Here is a 19,974-nt window from a genome sequence, read left to right on the forward strand (position 1 = left end):
CTAGGCCTCATGTGATAAAAAGCAAAGATTGCAGGTTTTAGAGTCAGATTGTGGTAGCCTTGAACAAATCACACAACCTGTAAATGGGTGATGTAGCCTCCCCTGCTGGTTTGCTATATTAGAAACAATACCTGTGAAGAGCCTGACATTGCTGGGCTTGTGATTACGTGTGGATGCAGCAAACTGTAACCCCACTGAGCCCCACTAATTGGAGGTAACAATATCCATTGCATAGGGCCACATTAATGCAAATGAAGTGCCTGGCACAGACAGTCAGAACACCAGCAGCAATTATTCAAGATTCCTGCCCAATACTGGCTGCCTGGGAGTAAAGAGACTGAGCACAGGGCTGATGTAGGGGACACTCAAAATTCACCATCATCCCATGGTCAGTGTAGAACTGACTTCCTGCTTCCCCTTCTCCCTGTCATCCTTCCTGCCAGCCTTGGTTCCATACATCCATTTAGGACCCATGCAACTCTCCTGGAGATCAGGCTCCTCAAATAGGTGGGAACGGCCAATGATAGCTGAAGTAGAGTATGGGACAGTTTCAGTCCCCAGCAGGCCAGGACCAAGCAGGACCCTCGCACCCAGGGGGTCCAGGCACAAGCCAGCTTCCCGAGGCAGGGGCTGTGTGCCGGTCCTGGGTCTCCCACAACAGGGAGCTCAGTTGGGAAGCTCAGTGGGGAAGAACACTCGGGATGAAGAACTGGAGTCTGTCCAACATTGAGGTAGGCTGGGGAAAGTAGCCTGCCTGCTCCTTTTTAATGTCTTTGATCACATTTACCCATGAAAGCTATGCCAAGGGCTGAACTCAGACAGCTTACCATGCAAATCTCCCTGGGCCAGTTCATTCACCTTCCATTACAGGCTAAGTGCCAGAAGGACGATGAAAAGGGGACGGAGACTTTCAAGGTGCACAAAGAGGCCATTCCCGTCAGGGGCCTTTCACCCTGCCCCGCCTTCCAGCACCTTGTGTAAAACCAGGGTCTTCGTACTTCACTGGACGGACTCAATATTGGCAAGTGGATTCTTACCCCAACTTTCACCTGCTGCTCTAGTGTGGCCACCAGTTCTCCTCTATGGACTTGGGGAACACGTCTCTTGTGAGTGTTCCTGTTAGCACTGAGGAATTTACTGGCCGCACATTTAGTGAGCAGGAAGATGAGGACTTTAGAAACAGCTTGGGGTTTAAATTCAGACCCGTGACTTGCTATATCTGTGCCCTCAGCCCAGTGAACGTACCCTCTCCAGGCCTACTTCCTCACCCATACAGCAGACACCAGGACTCGGCCTGCAGGGGTTTTGTGCGGATGAACTCACTCTGAAATGAGTGTGAAACAGCACGCAGCACAGGACCTCGTGCACGGCGGTATTGCTAAATGCTCATGTCCTCTCTGCTGTCCCCCAGTGCCCCATCTCCATCCCATTCTCCCAGCAGGTGAAATCTCACTGCCCTGGTTTGTAGCCTGTTGGGACAGACTTCAAAGACGGTCAGCAAGTCCAGCTATAACCTGCAGGCGGGCTGTCCAGATTCCTCCCTGGGGGCAGGCATCCCTGCCTCCGCATCACACCATCTGGGGGAGGCCCAAACCACTACAGCCAAGGAACAGGACACAGAGGCCTCAAACTCCCCACCTTTCTCTCCATTGCAGCGGGGATTCAATCCCATCCTGAGAACGCTTAGGCTTAGCCATTTAACTCTTTTTAACAAGCAACAGGCTAGCACTTGGTTGCAACATGTTTAATTTGTGCTGTTCACACTGGACACTGCACCGTACTAGTGTCGGCCCCTGACGGCACCCCTTCCTCACCTGCACAAAGGAGGACGAGATATGACTATTCAAAGGCAGAAAAGGGCTACAAAAAAGAGCTGTGTATGTGACCTCCGACTACTCAGAGGCGGGGGAAGACGGCCCCATTGGTCTTGCACTCAAAGGCTCACCAAGGACAGGTGAGGGGCAAATGGTAATACAGGGAGGGGGTAACAAAAGGAGAAGCAACATGAGTACACCAAGATGTCAACACTGCGACAGGCTGGATGAGGGAGCCCTGAAAGGCCGTATGCTCAGGGTGCCAGCCGGCTGCTTTTCCTTGTGACAGCCTTGCAAGGAAGCTTTGAGGCCAGGACACTAGGCCAGCGGCGTCCACACTGTGTCCTTCGGGAGGCGAAGCCTCTGTGCCTCATTCTCCAGGAGGGAAAACCAGGGACCACCCCTGAGCTTTCCCAAGTGGTAGCAGTTCAAATCAGGGCCAGCGGCGAAACCAGGAGGGCTGCCTGACCAACTGCCCTTCACGCGATCTCTCTCCAATCTGTTGCCCGGGGCCCCAACCATTTGGGCAGAAGCAGATGTGCTGACTTCACTTTCTTTTGTCCTCTACACACATGTGCAGGCGTTTAAGAGGCAAGCCGGTGAGGGAAAAGGAACACAAGTTGACCCGCCCAGCCTGACAATTCTGAAGAAAGACTATTTCCCGGGGCATGAGGAAAAAGAAGAAAAGCTGCGGCAGAATCTCTTTGGAGGCAGCACCCAAGGCATCCGTTGTACTCAGGGCCCAGCCTTTCCTCCCCTCTGACTGAGTCCTCCACCAAGTCCACAGCAAGCAACAATTCACCAGAAAAAAAACAGAAGACACAGGAACAGAAGGGCTGCTGATCACTGACTTTGGTGCCTAAGCGATGAGGCGTTTTCAGTCACACTCGCACTGATCTGGCTCCTGGGAGGAGACGCCACGGCAGCCTCCCAGGGCGAGGCTCTGATTCTCAGGCCCCACATGGACAGGGTCCCCATTCAGGCGGGAAAGGCAGCATCTTGCCACTGGAGGCGTGGGTCCCTCAATCATACCTGGAGGTGACAGCTACCCCCGCCACTGCTCCTTCAAAGGCCTTCAGATAAAAATCCCTGAAAAGGGGGCAGGGGAGCTACCATGCCAAGCTGTGCAGCTTCCAAACCATTAGCTGTTGTACAGGGGGATCACCCGGGTGATCGCCTGTCTGCAGATAGGGCACTTCTTGGGCTCTGGCAAGGCGCGGTAGCACTCGGTGCAGGAACAAACGTGCCCACACTCCAGAAAGACGCAGGACTTGAAGCTGCTCAGACACACGACACAGGCGCTCTTCAGACTCTCCCTGTCCTCGGGCTTGGCCCGGCTCAGCAGCTGGGCCTCATGCTCCTGGAACTCCTCCTGCATCTGCTTGAGGCGCAGACGCTCCTGCCGCTGCAGATACTGCTTCCGGAGGATGAAGAAGAGGGTGGCACATGTGGCAAAGCCAAAAACCAGCGCCAACACCTTCCAGAGCCTGACGCTCGACTCTTGCCTCTGCAGCAGGCTGTCGAAGTCCTGGCTGCTTAGATAGTACTGCATGCCTTGTTTGGGCGGCTGCAGGCGGACAGAGTTGTTGTCCAGGACCAGTTCGCCAACCCCCGTGAGGGTGGCCCCCACCTTCAGCATCTCCTCGGTCTCCTGGATGCCTTTGGGCCGCTCACCGCTGATGTAGTGGCCGATGACATCGGTGAAGGACTGAATCGAGGGGTGGAACTTCTCATACACAGTCTCTAGGCCCAGATCCACTGAGTCCAGGGGCTTCAGCACTCGCACGGCCACATCCACACCATCCTCGTGGGGCACCAGGTCAAAGGGCACTGTGTTGGTCCTCTGATGAATGATCTTTGAGCAATCATTCCTAGAAGAATAAGAGAACTAAAGATACAGGATAGCAAACAGCAAACACCCAGGCAGAGCTGGAGATCAACTAAATGCAGAAGACAGCATAGAGTCTGAAGTAACCAGAAGAAGACAGTAAGATCACTATCTACAGGTGGGTCCTGGGGCGATCTCAGTGGGCAACAAACACCGCCACAGACTACGGAAACCATTCATTTCCCTTTCCACTGTAAAACAAACATCTAAAACAGAACCCACTAGGACCAGTTGGAAAACTGGTATTTCATGTGATGGCACAAAAGCATTTTAGGAAATACTGAAATCACTGATTCAGTGGTTCTCAAACTTCAGTGTAACTAACAACAGATTCCAGGTGCCTGATCCTGGAAATTCTGGTTGGGTCAGTCTGGAAGGGAGCCCAGAAATCTGCATTTCAACAAGATGCCTAGGTGATTCTGATGTAGGAGGCCCACAGGCTACACACAAGAATATGACCTGCATTTAAGAGACTGGTCTTCAACCTCTCTCAGGAGAAGCTAAAGACAACGCAACAGCACCCACAACCCCGGCATTTGAATAGACCAACTATAAGGGTTTTGGCCAGTGGAGAAGTGATACATACCAAAGGTGGGTGGTTCGATTCCACACCATCTTGTGCTCCTGAAGTGTCAGGCGCTGAATTACCCCCTTGCAGTTTTCCACAAACTGGCTGTTAAGCGTTTCTTTAACAGACCGTACAGCTCCTAAGTAGACACAAATTCTATTATTTCTAAAGAATTTTTCTGTCCTCTCCTTTCAGATAGTTTAAAATGTGTTTTCTGGTCTGGCACAGTAGTTCACAACTATAATTCCAACACTTTGGGAAGCCAAGGCAGAAGGATCACTTGGGGCCACGAGTTTGAGACCAGCCTGGTCAACACAGTGAGATTCCATCTTTACAAAAAATTAAAGTTAGCAGGGCATGTGCCTGTGGTCCCAGGTACTTGGGAGGCTGAGGCAGGAGAATCACTTGAGCTCAGGAGTTTGAGGCTGCAGTGAGCTATGATCACACCACCATACTACAGCTACCTGGGTGACAGGGTCAAGACTCTATTTGAAACGGAGTCTCACTCTGTCACCCAGGCTGGAGTGCAGTGGCACAATCTTGGCTCACTGCAACCGCCCCCCGGGTTCAAGTGATTCTCCTGCCTCACCTCCCAAGTAGCTGGGATTACAGGTATGTGCCATGACACCACATCCAGTTGATTTTTGTATTTTTAGTAGAGACGGGGTTTCACCATGTTGGCCAGGATGGTCTCAAACTCCTGAGCTCAAGTGATCAGCCCACCTCAGCTTCCCAAAGTGCTGGGATTACAGGCGTGAGCTACCACGACTGGCCTCAAAAAAAAAAAATTTTTTTTAATTTAAAAAATGTTAAAAATTAAATGTTTTCAGTTGACTTTTGCTAATTAATCAAAACAATGACATTCTGATCACCGTAAGTCACATTTTAGAAGCACTCTCCCAAGCACTTTGCATGGATCACATAATTTGTCTTATAACAACCCTATAAAGGTTAAGTATTATTTTCGAGATCAAGCAACAGTGGTTCAGGGAGGTCTGGTAATCTTAGCGATCACAAAGCAATAACCCACGTCTTTCTGACCCCAAAGTATGTTCTGGACCATGGACCCAACACCACAAAAGGCACTTAACATGAGCCAAGATGATCTTTATGAATCTTTTGGAAAAAGGAAGTTGTTTTCCATTGCCCTGTAAGCAAACATACCTTCTATAACAGCATAAGGCACACATTTTCCTGGAGCTTCTGAAAGAATACTCTTTAAATCTTCACCCAAGTGAACTTTTTTAGCTCCCTAAATACAAAAAAAAAAAATTAAATAAATTGGCCATTGAACACTGACACGCTCAGTCAAACTTACAGGCAAAAAAAGAAAAAGATTCTATTTTTTTCATGTCAAGAGAATACGGAAATTGGACAGGAAGGTGACTACAGAGAATCAGATTTCAAAGCTGTGTACATCAACAGGAATGGAGCCATGCCTGTGCCCTCTTCCATCACTGCAGAGTGGGGGTGCCACATACATTCTTTTTCCAGTTAACCAAAACCTACACTCCTTTTCATGTTAAGACTTTTTAGTGAAAATATAAAAGGTACTAGTCAATTTACATACCAGAGACTGATCATCATTCAATCTCTTCTTGACAACACAGAGTTATGGTCCAAAGGATTCAGGTATAAAGTACCTAACCTACTGTCTAGTGCATGGCAGTGGTCTGAGAACTGGTAGGTGTTGTTATTAACATTACCACATCTTTACGAACCAATGCCCTGCATTGTGTGTTATTAAAAAAACAAAGCAGGGGGGTTGCCTTTGCTTCAACAGGGCAAGACTGTTAACTGGTGCCAAATGCCATTTTACATTTATTTATTTATTTATTTACTTATTTATTTTTGAGCTGGGGTCTCACTGTTATACCCAGGCTGGAGTATAGTAGTGCAATCATGGCTCACTGCAGCCTCAACCTCCCAGGTTCAAGTGATCCTCCCACCTCAGGTCCCCAAGTTGCTGAGACCACAGGCATGCACCACCACACCTGGCTAATTTTTTTATTTTGCAGAGACAGAGTCTCCCAATGTTGCCTAGGCTGGTCTTGAGCTCCTGGGCTCAAGTGATCCTCCTGCCTTGGCCTCCCAAAGTGCTAGGATTACAGGTGTGAGCCACTGCACCCAGTCTGTTCTACTTTTTGCCTTTTTCACGGTCATAATTAAATGAGCACGGTTCCTTCTGCTGCCGTCTTCCTCTAACAATCCCTAATTCTCCTCTGCCTTCCAACTCAGAGCGTCCAACCCACTGCATTTGGGAAACCAATCCTGTTACTGCTGTTTCAAAAAAAAGAGAAAAGGAATAAAACCAACAATTATTTCCTGAGCATCTATGTGCTGGGCACCGTGCTGGGTGTCAGAGATTCAGGGACGAATAAACGACCACCTCTGCTTTCAGGGTATACCCAAAAACAGCTCTTAAGGATGCCAGATTCAGTAACCTCTAAAGATGAGACACCAGATGTATATGAAGGTCACTCGGAGTTTTAGCTACTGCTACACAGTAAATGACAGGAGCAAGGTCAGTCAAAATTTCTTAGCCACTTACACTGTGACGATCCGAAATGACAGCAATAACAACTAACAATGTACTCATTTATTATCTGTCTCCTTCCACTAGAATGTTAAACCCTAGGAGCGCTTGGACATGGTTTGTCTCGTTCACTGCTATCCCCCTAGTGCTGAGAACTGTGCCTGACACACAGCAAGCATTTAATACATTATTTGATGAATAAATTAATGAATAAATAAGCATTTTAAATATACTGTGTACCAGGCAATATGCTAGGCACTTTAAATGCATAAACCACTTAATGCCCACACCATCCCTTTACAGCAGACATTATTATCACCAATTACAGTTAAGGAAACAGGCTCAGAGAGGTGAAGTGATTTGCCCAAAGTGAGACAGCTAGCAAAGTATCCATCACAGGATGGCCAATTCGAATTTTAAAGGGGGAAGAGGGAGAATATGATCAGAAAGACCTGGAGTTTAATCAAGCTCCAATGGATCCACTGTGGCTTGGGACAACTTCATTTATCTGAGTCTCAGGTTCCAAAACTGTAAAGGACAGGGAAAATGCAATTTCACAGGATTTTTATGTGGGTTAAATGAACTTTAAGGTGTGAAAGAATCCAGTCCAGGGGCTGGCACATAGGAGGCACGCAATAAATATGCATTCTCCTATGAGAGATATACAGGATAGGACACAAGCCCCACTCTGGAAGTTTTGTCATCTGATCAAGAAAATAGAATCTAGGACGGGCATGGTAGCTCACACCTGTAATCCCAGCACTTTGGGAGTCTAAAGTGGGATGGCTGCTTGAGGCCAGCAGTGCAAAACCAGCATGGGCAACTTGCAAGACCCCATCTCTATGAAAAATAAAAAATTAGCTGGACGTGGTGGTGTGCACCTGTGGTCCTAGCTACTTAGGAGGCTGAGGCAGGAGACTAGCTTGGGCCTGGGAGCTCGAGGCTGCAGTGAGCTATGTTTGTGCCACTGTGCTCCAGCCTGGGCAACACAGTAAGACCATGTCTCAAAAAAAACAGAGCAAAAAAGAAGAAAGAAATAAACGACAGGAAGGCAGGCCAAGGAGAAAGAAAAGGAAGGAAAGGAGGGAGAAAGAGAGGAAGGAAATAGAAAATAGAATATAAGATATTAAGAGTCCCAACTCTTTTTCCAGGAAGGGGCTATTTCATCCTCATTTAGGAACTGGTTGGCAAAGGTTGTTGTGTTTTTGGTTTTTGGTTTTTTTTTTTGAGAAGGAGTCTTGCTCTGTCGCCCAGGTTGGAGTGCAGTGGCACAATCTTGGCGCACTGCAACCTCCGCCTCCCAGGTTCACACTCCTCCCGAGTAGCTGGGACTACAGGCGTCTGCCATCACACCCAGCTAATTTTTTTTTTTTTTTTTTTTTGTATTTTTAGTAGAGACAGGGTTTCACGTGTTAGGCAGGATGGTCTCGAACTCCTGGCCTTGTGATCCGCCCACCTCAGCCTCCCAAAGCACTGGGATTACAGGCATGAGCCACCGCGCCCGGCCCGGCAAAGGTTTTACGGTCACCCAAAGATGGGACCTAAAGAGTTTACCGCTTCAAAGAATCCCACTACCAGCCAACTTGAGGCCAAAGTGATCTGGAGTCAGAAAGTGAAGTATCAGTTACACAGAGCTAATCACTTCAGGATTAACTTGATTATTTAATCAGGTGACACACAGGGCAGCTGGAATCTCATTATAATGCCACTGCACAGCAAATCCAATTGTCTCCTAACTTAGCTCTTTCCAGATTCCAAAACTCCCTTCATAGCAGGGATTTCACACATTGGTTTCTTTTTTTTCTGAGATGGAGTCTTGCTCTTGTCACCCAGGCAGGGGGAGTAGCCCGGCCCACCCATTAGTTTCTAAACCCTTACTGAAAACAATCTGATAATGAAGTTAGTCAGGTTTAGGAATCCATCTTTCATATAAACATCAAATTAGGTTAGGCCCTTAGCTCTCGTATTGTGAAACTTCAGCCAAAAAGAACCCACAAACATTTACTGAGCATCTACCACTTGCCAAGTACTGTGTCAGAAGCTAGAGGAAAGAGAATGGATGAATAAGAGCCTGTCTCTGACCTAAAGAGGCCCATCTCTCTGGACCAGTCAGAGAGTCACAATAAAGCAATGCCAATCAGATTAAAATCCTACCCTTGGAATCAAAATACCTAAATTTAAGTTTCAAGCTAACTAGTTGTATGGCCTTTCCTCCGAATCTCAATTTTCTGATTTGCAATGCGGTGGTAACTGCCATTTTATCTACTTCAAAAAATTATTGTGGGCCGGGGGCAGTGGCTCACGCCTGTAATCCCAGCACTTTGGGAGGCTGAGGCAGAGGGATCACCTGAGGTCAGGAGTTGGAGACCAGCTTGGCCAACATGGCAAAATCCCCTCTCTACTAAAAATACAAAAAATAACCGGGCGTGGTGGCAGGCACCCTTAATCCCAGCTACTCAGGAGGGTGAGGCAGGAGAATCGCTTGAACCCGGGAGGCTGAGGTTGCAGTGAGCCAAGATGGTGCCATTGCACTCCAGCCTGGGCAACAGAGCGAGACTCCGTCTGAAAAAAAAAGAAAGAAAGGAAAAAATATGTATATATTGTGAAGAAAAAAATAAAATCAAGATGAAAATGTGGCTGGGCGCAGTGGCTCACGCCTTTAATCCGAACACTTCGGAGGGCCAAGGCGGGGAGATAACCCGAGGTCAGGAGCTGGAGACCAGTCTGGCCAACACGGTGAAACCCTGTGTCTACTAAAAATACAAAAAAAAAAAAAAAAATTAGCTGCGTGTAGTAATCCCAGCTACTCAGGAGGCTGAAGCAGGAGAATCACTTGAACCCGGGAGGCGGGGGCTGCAGTGAGCCCAAATCGCGCCACTGCACTCCAGCCTGGGTGACAGAGCAAGACTCTATCTCAAAAAAAAATAAAAATAAAAATAAATGCAAATGTGTTGTGTAAACCGTAAAGCACAGTTCAAAAAAGAGCACCATTTATTTAAAAAAAAAAAAAAAAAAAAAAGCTGTAATATAAAAAGGAAGCGTCTGTAAATCAAGGAGTGGAGTGGTTCAGTAAATGGATGTCTGCACTTGCTGTTCCCTCCATCACCCGCTAGATATCCGCATGACTTCCCTCGTCTCTTCCTGGGCTCTGCTCAAATGTCACCTTATTTAAGATAGGAGATCCCCCTTTTTCCAGCATTCCATGTCCTCTCCCCTACCTTACTCTAAAGCATTGCTTACCATCTGTTACACTGCCTGATTCACATGTTTGCTGTCTAGCCGTATTGAAAAGGAATTTCCACGAGGGGAGGGACTTTCATCTGTTCTACTCACTGCCTGGCGCATCGCAGGTGTTCAATAAATACTTTTCGAGTAAAGTAATGAAGTCAAAATTCATTCTGAGTCCTAAGAGGGACTCGGGAAAAAAGGAGCGGAGCAACCGTCATCCCGAGCCCAAATCCTGCCCCGCGCTCCTCCATTTACTGGCTGGATGACATCCTTCAGAGGCTGTTTCCTTTTCTGGACAGTTTCCGACGGTGGGGCGGCCAAGGTGAATCGCGGGCTCCCCAGGACCTGGGACAGAGATGACCCGGCTGAAGCCGGGCCGGCTCCAGCACTGACCTTGAGCTCTTGGGAGACCCGGGCCTTCTGCCGGTACACGGAGTACAGGGCGGCGGTGACCACAGAGGTGGTGCCCAGGAGGATGAACTGGCACAGCGAGGGCCGTCCCCCGTTCTCCATGACGGCGCCAAGCCCCGGTGGCCGACTGTGACGCAGAGGATACGCCCGGTGACCCCCTACTCTCCACCTCCTTCCGACCAGGACCGCACCCCCTGGACAAACCGGACCGAAAACTCGCAATCAGTCGCCCAACGATGACGCACGACGCCGGAACCGGAAGCGGGGGCCAGGGGGTTGTAGAGTGAACCGGAAGGTGGGGTTGCCCGGGTGACAGTCAAGCTGCTGCGGCCTACGATGAGATCCTGTCTCCCTAGCCGGGTGTCGGAGAGCGATTGGGGAGCTGAGCGACCACCCACCGCTCCATGGCCATCCTCTTCGAAACGCGGCACACTAGCCATAACTGACTCGCCCATTGCCCTCGTCTCCGTCCCTCTGGTTTCCTGTGGTTACTGGACTGTTTGATGGGTTATTCCATATCTTCGCCATTAGATTGGCAGGAAATAAAATAATTGTGTATTAAACTCTTATGAGTAGTATACGTTTAAGTTTCAGAGCAAACCCTTAAGACTTGGAACTTATTCTAGCCACTTTACAGATGAGAAAACTGAGGCCATAGAGGTTAGGGAATGATGTGCTCGAAGTCTAGTGAGTGCTAGAGAGGAATTTACGCAACTCCAAAGCCCTCAACTCTACCCTAAGAGGGCAGATTATATCACCAAAGTAGCCCCTTAATCTGCCATCACCACATAGAACAACATATTATTAAATAATTACAACTATGTTGAGTGCCTGTTATGTGTCAGGTTCAGGGAGGGGTGGGAAGTTTTGCAGGCACCGTCCCATTGAACCTTTACAACACAACTATAATGCAGATTACAGATGAGGAAACTGAGGCTCAGGTAAGTAACTTGCTCAAGGTTATACAGCTAAAAGCAATAGGGATGGGCGTCAAACCCAGGGGATCCTTCTTCAGAGACTGTTCCCTGATCTCTGTAATGCATCTCCTTTCTAAAATTATCGGAGATAACCCAAATCCTTCTTCTAAACATCAGCATTCATTGAGCTATCTCCTACAGGTTATGCTTTAATGTTTTTATTTGTTTGAGACAGGGTGTCGCTCTGTCGCCCAGGCTGGAGTATGGTGGTGCAATCACAGCTCTCTGCAGCCTCCCACCCCGGGATCCTCCCACCTCAGCCTCCCCAGTAGTTAGGACTAGACATGCATGCCACACCCACCTAATTTTTTAAAAATTTTTTTGTAAAGTCAAGGTCTCACTATGTTGTTCATGCTGGTCTGGAACTCCTGGGTTCAAGCGATCCTCCTGACTTGCCCTCCCAAAGTGCTGGGATTACAGGCGTGAGTCACCACGCCAAGCCTAAATTCTTGTATTTTCATGTTTACATGTATGAGTATTTATGTAGGGAGAATTTCTAGAGGTAGAATTGCTAGGTCAATGGGTGTGGGCACTGTTAATCTTGATCAACATTGTCTAATTTTTCTCCATAATGTCCAATTTTACATTTATGAGCAATATGTGGGAATGTCTCTTCTTTTCTTTTTTTCTGGAGACAGAGTCTTGCTCTGTAGCCCAGGCTGGAGTGCAGTGGCATGATCTCAGCTCACTGCAACCTCCGCCTCCTGAGTTAAGTGATTCTCGTGCTTCAGCCTCCCAAATAGCTGGGACTACAGGCATGCACGACCATGCCCAGCTAATTTTTATATTTTTAGTAGAGAGAAGATTTCACTATATTGGCCAGACTGGTCTTGAACTCCTGATCTCAAGTGATCTGCCTGCCTTGGCCTCCCAAAGTATTGGGATTACAGGCGTAAGCCACTGTGCCTAGCTGGGAATCTCTTTTCACCCACACTTTTGCTAACAAACTTTTTGACAAGTTCTATTAAAAATTTAAGGTTAGACCTCATTTTAAGTTTGTGTGTGTGTGTGTTTACCAAATTCATGATCATCCCTTGGGTTGAAAATCATCAAAGATATCTCAGGGTGTTAACAATCTAACAATTCTAACCCTATGCTTATAAAAAGTAATTCTTATATGACCCCAATTGTATTTAAGGAAATGGAGTTTAAAAAACTGTTATATATAACAGGCTGATTTAATAAAGATATTTTACTTTTGTGGAGCAATCTACAGTTTTGAGACACATCATCTGCAGTTTTTAAACACATCTTACCTAGTGGCTTGATTCAATGTATGTAAAATGTGTCCCGCTAGGCCCAACATTGTTTTTAATAACAAAATAATGAAAGTAACCTAAATGTTATCAATAGTAAATTGGCTGAATAATTTTTTTAAATATGTGTATGTGTGCATAGTCAGGTGAAAAAGCAAACTGCAAAACTAAGGAGGAACCCCATTTATTTTTAAAAGGAGAGAGAAGAGTATACTATATATATTGCATGTCTCCAGAAGGATTCACAAAAAGCTGATAATAATTGGCTCTTTCCATAGAAGGGAATGGGGTGGCTAGAGAACACAGAAGGTGACTTTTCACTCTGTTGTATCTTTTGAGTGTGAATGTACAGCATATTTTGAATTAATAAAACTAGAATTAAAAAAAAAAAAAGCAACCAGGTGAGGTGCTCACGCCTGTAATCCCAGCACTTTGGGAGGCCAAGGCGGGTGGATCACCTGAGGTCAGGAGTTCGAGACCAGCCTGTCCAACATGGTGGAACCCCATCTCTACTAAAAATACAAAAAATTAGCTGGGCATGGCCAAGCGCTGTGGCTCACGCCTATAATCCCAGCACTTTGGGAGGCCAAGGTGGGCAGATTGCCTGAAGTTGGTAAGTCGGGAGTTCGAGACCAGTCTGACCAACATAGAGAAACCCTGTCTCTACTAAAAGTACAAAATTAGCTGGGCGTGGTGGCACATGCCTATAATCCCAGTTACTCAGGAGGCTGAGGCAGGAGAGTCACTTGAACCCGGGAGGCGCAGTTTGTGGTGAGCCAAGATCGCTCCATTGCACTCCAACCTGGGCGACAGAGTGAGACTCCGTCTCAGAAAAAAAAATATATATATATGCTATTTACTTCACAACCAACAATTACAGAGAGCCTCCTGCATCCAAGATTCTAGGTTGGGCATTAGGAGATATACCTTATATGGCAAGCCTCTTCCCTCTGGTTGGTTAGGGCCTTGTGAGGAGGTTACAGATTGTCTGAGGTCCAATGAAATTAGGACAACCAAAGTGCCACCAGCTGCCTGCAGTAGGGAGGCGCTGTTTATTTCCACCAGGGAAGGAATTGGAGTTCTGTTAACAGAATGGAGGGTGGAGTGGCTGGGATGGAAGTAGGAAAGCCTTTCATGAAGAGGGGGAAAAAGACAGCAAAGGTACAAAGCTAGCAAGAGTTGGCCCAGTATAGCTGGAGCCCAGGATATGCGACAGAGAGCAAGGAGCAAGTAATTGAAAAGGAGGGTTGAGGCCAGATCCTGTAGGTCCCTAAATGCCAAACCGAAACTTTAAACTTCATCATTTTGGGGACGGTATCCAGTAAAGCTTTTTGAGGATCAGCAAGGGCACAATCTAACCTGTTTTTTAAAATACATATATAATCAAAATTCTTGCATCCTTAGGTTACAGCAAGGAAGGGAACAAAAAGGGGTCCTTAAAAGAAAATGAGCCGAGTGCTCCATTGAGATAAGTTAGGGGTCTTTGCTTACAGGTTCTGACTATTTGGGGCCTCCTTGTTTTATTCTCTGGGCCCTTTTATGAGTTCCTTGGGAGCTCATTAAAGCCATCACTCTTAAATGACACAGTGTGGTTTTAAATAACCCTTCCATTTTTTTGCCAAAGGCTGAAATCCTTCATTAGCTATGCTGAGCACAGTCCTATTGGGACAATCTGAAATTTACATCATGTGGACCTTGTTAGGAACGATGAGAGATGGGCAATTTCAGCTGCAGCCAGATGTCCCTAGAGAACCATTCCCAGCCTGGAAGGCTGTCCTCACTGAATCACAAGTTAAAGATGAGCCTCTGACTTCAAGAAAGGGAGGTAAATTCCTAAGACAGGAGGCAGAGCTTCCTGGGAGAAACAGAGTTACTAAGGACAATGCCACTGGAGGCATTTCACTTTAGATTTAATTCAGATTTCCCTTCGGAGGAGCAAAAATTCCCTGTGAGTCACTGGGTAAATGCCTCTTAGGCATTCGCCAAGGTCCAGGGACCAAATAGGTATGAGAGTGGCATCTTAGCACCTGCACTGACATTGCCCCAGATGCCACAGGAAACAGGAAATGAAAAAGATGTTAATAATAGCATCAGGTGGTCACTCAGTTTCCTTCCAGAACATTCTCTTGGGAGAGTCCCTGACATAAGAATTATCCAATACAGTGAGCACGTTTTTAGTGAGCATTTATCCTATGCAAGGTACTCCCCCGGATGCACGGCGGGACCCAGGGGTAATGTGCAGGACATGCTCCCTGGCCTCATGGAAGGTACAAGGGAGACTATTTTATGATATAATCCCCACCTATTTGTGAAAAAAATCTGAGATAACTTCATTAAGTGGAACACATCATAAGATAGATGTATTAAAAATAAATAGGGCCAGGTGCAGTGGCTCACGCCTATAATCCCAGCGCTTTGGGAGGCCAAGGCAGGCGGATCACTTGAGGCCAGGAGTTCAAGACCAGCCTGGCCAACATGGCGAAACCCCGTCTCTACTAAAAATACAAAAAAAAAAAATTAGCCAGGCATGGTAGCACATGCCTGTAATCCCAGCTACTCAGGAGGTTGAGGTGGAAGAATTGCTTAAACCTGGGAGGCAGAGGTTGCAGTGAGCTGAGATCGCACCACTGCACTCTAGCCTGGGCGACAGAGCGAGACTCTGTCTCAAAAAATACATATACATACATATAGGGCCGGGTGCAGTGGTTCCCGCCTGTAATCCCAGCATTTTGGGAGGCCTAGGCTGGTGGATCACTTGGGGTCAGGAGTTTAAGACCAGCCTGACTAACATGGTGAAAACCCATCTCTACTAAAAAAATACCAAATTAGCCAGGCATGGTGGCACAAACCTGTAATCCCAGCTACTTGGAAGGCAGGAGAATCGTTTGAACCCAGGAGGCAGAGGTTGCAGGGAGGCGGAGGTTGCAGTGAGCTAAGATTGCGCCATTGGGCAACAAGAGCAAAACTCTGAAGAAAGACAGAGAGAGAGAGACCAGGCAGTGGCAGAGAGAGAGAGAGAGAGAGACCAGGCATAATGGCTCACACCTGTAATCCCAGCACTTTGGGAAGCCGAAGCGGGAGGGTCACATGAGCCCTTTTAAGGTTATAGTAAGCTATGGTGGCACTACTGCACTCCAGCCTGGGCAACAGAGTGAGACTCTGTCTTAAAAAAAAAAAAAAAGAAGAAGAAGGAAGGAAGGAAAGAGAAGAGGAAGGAGGGAGGGAGGGAGGAGAGGGGGAAGGAGGGAAGGAAGGAAGGAAGGAAGGAAGGAAGGAAGGAAGGAAGGAAGGAAGGAAGGAAGGAAGGAAGGAAGGAGGGAAAGAAGGAACTCGGCTAAAATAAAAGGAGCAGGAAGCTGGTGATAGGCACCCAAGATGAGTTAATCACACAGTTGGACACCAGCCTTGACTATGAGCTTCCCAATAACCATGGCAAAAAGGAAATACATTGGGGTACAAGCTAATGAAGATGGTGCAAGCACTCAAAAGATTCAATTCGGCCGGGCACAGTGGCTCACACCTGTAATCCCAGCACTTTGGGAGGCTGAGGTGGGCAGATCATGAGGTTAAGAAATGGAGACCATTCTGGCCAACATGGTGAAACCCCATCTCTACTAAAAATACAAAAATTAGCTGGGCATGGTGGCACGCGCCTGTAGTCCCAGCTATTTGGGAGACTGAGGCAGGAGAATCACTTGAACCCAGGTGGCAGAGGTTGCAGTGAGCTGAGCTCACGCCACTATACTCTAGCCTGGCGACAGAGTGAGACTCCGTCTCAAAAAAAAAAAAAAAAAAAAAAAAAAAAGATTCAATTCTAAGAAGTCTGTGAGAAGTCTTATGAAGACGTGAAGAGGAATGCATCAATTTATCTGCAGGTCATAGAGTTGATCCACTGTCTATCCACGAGGATGCTGCTGTCAGAAGCTCATAGGAGGTAGGCTTTGAGAATTTCCCAAAAAGAGGTCACATCCAGTGGGGGTCACACTCAGAGGGTTCATTTCCTGTCTCCTTTGGACCAGTAGGACTTACCCACCACGGATTGGCCAAAGGTTCCAGCCGCAGACAATGACAGGAGACCTTGTGGAAAGAAAAATGGTCCATAAGGATGGAATGATGGGCCCTGGCCTCACCAGTCACTTCTTCCTTTGGAAGTTCCTCAAATCAGAGCGTTATGAGTCAGGCACTGTACTTTTCTTTTTTTTTTTCCTTTTTTTTTTTTTTTTGAGACAGAGTCTTGCTCTGTCACCCAGGCTGGAGTGCAGTGGCGCAATTTCAGCTCACTGCAACCTCCACCTCCTGGGTTCAAGCGATTCTCCTGCCTCAGCCTCCTGAACAGCTATGATTACAGGCGCCTGTCCCCATGCCTGGGTAATTTTTTGCATTTTTAGTAGAGATGGGGTTTCACCATGTTGGCCAGGCTAGTCTTGAACTCCTGGCCTCAAGTGATTTGCCCGCCTTGGCCTCCCAAAGTGCTGGGATTACAGGCGTGAGCCACCATGCCTGGCCAACTTTTCTTTTTTGAAACAGCCTTACTGACCTATAATAAACTGCACATATTAAAGGTACAATTTGATAAGCTTTGACATATGTATACACCTGTGAAACTATTGTTATCAAAACCCTAGGGGTTCAGTCTGGGTCCTGCTGCTCACCACACAGAAGGCCAATTACTAAGAAAATGAGTATTGCCAAGGAAGAAAGCTTTAGGCCAGTGCTGCAGCTGAGGAGATGGGAGCTGGGTCTCAAATCCATCTCCCTGATGGATTAAAACTAGGGCTTTATATAGCAGGGAAGAAATGTAACAATGTATAAGAAAACAGGAACTCAGAAGGGACAAGGAAGCAATTAGGATGAATGAGGGGTCCAGCATTTCATTGTCAGGATGAGGTGATCTGGTGAGTTTCAGTTATTTGATACTATTTATTTATTTATTTATTTATTTATTTATTTATTTATTTTTGAGAGACCTGAGTTTCCTGAAGAAGGAATTCAGATAAAACAAATATAAAGCTTAAGAACAGAAATGTCCATTTCTTTTCCTTTCTTTCTTTTTTTTTTTTTTTTTTTTTTTTTGAGATGGAGTCTCACTGTGTTGCCCAGGCTGGAGTGCAGTGGCACGATCTTGGTTCACTGAAACCTCTGCCTCCCAGGTTTAAGTGATTCTCCTGCCTCAGCCTCCTGAGTAGCTGGGATTACAGGCGCCCGCCACGATGCCCAGCTAATTTTTGTATTTTTAGTAGAGACGAGGTTTCACTATGTTGGCCAGTCTGGTCTTGAACTCCTGACCTTGTGATCTGCCCGCCTCGGCCTCCCAAAGTGCTGGGACTACAGTAGGCGTGAGCCACTGCACCGGGCCCCATGGCCAGAAGGGTCCATTTATATGTTTATCCAAAAAAACTATCTCTGGGACTATTGGATCCATTTCACCATCACCTCAATCAAGACAGTGAACAGATCCATCACCCCAAAAGTTTACCAGTAACACTTTGTAATCCCTCTTCTATCCCATCCCCAGGCTACCACTGATCTGCTTTCTAAAAGCTGATATTGGCCAGGCGCGATGACTCACACCTGTTATCCCAGCACTCTGGAAGGCTGAGGCAGGTGGATTGCCTAAGGTCAGGATTTCAAGACCAGCCTGGCCAACATGGCAAAACCCTGTCTCTACCAAAAATACAAAAATTAGCTGGGTGTAGTGGTGCACAACTGTAATCCCAGCTACTCTGGAGGCTTAGGCAGGAGAATCACTTGAGCCTGGGAGGTGAAGCTTGCAGTGAGCTGAGATCGCGCCACTGCCCTCCAGCCTGGGTGATGGAGCGAGACTCTGTCTCAAGAAAAAAAAGAAATTAAAAGTTGATATAAATGGAATGGTACAGTTTGGACTCTCTCTTCTCTAGCTTATCATAGAATAATTTCTTTCAGAATAATTATCATGAGATTCATTCATGTTGTTGCATGTGTCAATAATAGTCCATTCCAGGCTAGGCATGGTGGCTTACAGCTGTAATCCCCGCACTTTGGGAGGCTGAGGTAGAAGGATCACTTGAGGCCAGACTGCGCAACATTGCAAGACCCCCATCTCTACAAAAAAAAAAAAAATTAGCTGGGCCTAGTGGCACACCCCTGTAGTTCTAGTTACTTGGGAGGCTGAGGCAGGAGGATCACTTGAGCCCAGGAGCCCAGGAATTCAAGACTGCAGTGAGCTATGATCATGCTACTGTACTTCAGCCTGAGTGACAGAATGAGACCCTGTCTCTAAAAATAATAATAATAGTGAAACAGTCTAGGGTTAATGAAGCAGCCTTCTTGCCTGAGGTGTTATCGGAGCTCTTTGTCCCACAGCCAAGAAAATTAAGGAGTATGGACACCAAGGGTGAGATTGGAGTGAAAGTTTAATAAGCGACACTAGAAGGTTATTTGCAGCACAGAGGGGACCCAAATGGGTTGCCATTTTACAGTTGAATACAAAAGCTTTTATGAGAAATTCCCCTCATCTCTGCAGCTGTTTGTGTAACTTCCCCTATCTGTGTAACTCCCTTTATACGTGCAGCTGTAGGTATGTCTTTAGGCAAGCACAGAATGTAGCTTCTCTTGTCTGGGTAACTGCAGGTGTGTTTTATGTAAGCCCCCAAGTCCCATGCAAGTTCCCATGGAGCCCACTGTGTACACGCCTGAAAAGGGGAGGAAACTTTTTCCTGGGAGCCCTCTTATTACACAAAGAACAAGGGCTTCTGTGCTGGGCCTTGCTCCCTTATCTGTGAAGCTGCAGCTTGATTTTTCCCCAGGCTGCTCTCTCTGTGCCTGTAGCTTCAAAAGAATTTTCACCAGGGACTAGTCTTAGCTGTCTTCTCAACTGATTTTTTCCTTTTATTCTCCCTCAATAGTTAATTACTTTTTTCCTTTTATTTTATTTTTTATTTTTTATTTTTTTTTTTGAGATAGGGTCTCAAGGCTGGAGTGCCCAGGCTGGAGTGCAACGGCACAATCTCGGTTCACTGCAACCTCCACCTCCTGGGTTCAAGTGATTCTCCTGCCTCAGCCTTCTCAGTAGGTGGGATTACAGGTGCATGCCACCACCTCACCTGGCTAATTTTGTATTTTTAGTAGAGACGGGGTTTTGCCATGTTGACCAAGCTGGTCTCAAACTCCTGGTAACTTGGGACTCATTTGGAAAAACAGAGGAGGTGCCACAGACCCTGTTTTGGGAAAAACCTCTGTTTGCCTCATGAAACCCCAAGAATTAAAAGTGGATAAATGGCTGGGCGTGGTGGCTCATGTAATCCCAGCTACTCAGGA

At 46.9% G+C, this 19,974-nt stretch overlaps 1 protein-coding gene across 2 annotated transcripts; it reads right to left on the reverse strand.

Annotated features, from left to right (window-relative positions):
* Nucleotides 1-1,729: 1,729 nt before the first annotated feature.
* On the reverse strand, nucleotides 1,730-11,006 carry MUL1 (mitochondrial E3 ubiquitin protein ligase 1). Of its 2 annotated transcripts, none has more exons than XM_025383622.1 (4): nucleotides 10,428-11,006; nucleotides 5,435-5,522; nucleotides 4,289-4,409; nucleotides 1,730-3,685 (listed from the first exon to the last, which is right to left on the reverse strand). In XM_025383622.1, exons 1-4 carry the CDS (start codon nucleotides 10,545-10,547, stop codon nucleotides 2,956-2,958), a joined length of 1,059 nt encoding a protein of 352 aa, XP_025239407.1. In that variant the 5' UTR covers nucleotides 10,548-11,006; the 3' UTR covers nucleotides 1,730-2,955. The 2 variants fall into 2 exon arrangements, with proteins under 2 accessions (XP_025239407.1, XP_025239414.1); XM_025383629.1 differs by having other exon boundaries at nucleotides 10,140-11,006.
* Nucleotides 11,007-19,974: the final 8,968 nt, after the last annotated feature.

Source organism: Theropithecus gelada, chromosome 1, assembly GCF_003255815.1.
Source record: "Theropithecus gelada isolate Dixy chromosome 1, Tgel_1.0, whole genome shotgun sequence".
Taxonomy (NCBI): domain Eukaryota; kingdom Metazoa; phylum Chordata; class Mammalia; order Primates; family Cercopithecidae; genus Theropithecus; species Theropithecus gelada.

Coding starts and splice junctions, on each gene's coding strand:
- MUL1 (XM_025383622.1), bottom strand. CDS start 10,547: ATGGAGAACGGGGGACGGCCCTCGCTGTGCCAGTTCATCCTCCTGGGC. Junction 5,523..10,427: donor GGGTCTCCCAAGAGCTCAAG/GTCAGTGCTGGA, acceptor TTTTGTATTTAG/GGAGCTAAAAAAGTTCACTT. Junction 4,410..5,434: donor GCCTTATGCTGTTATAGAAG/GTATGTTTGCTT, acceptor GTGTCTACTTAG/GAGCTGTACGGTCTGTTAAA.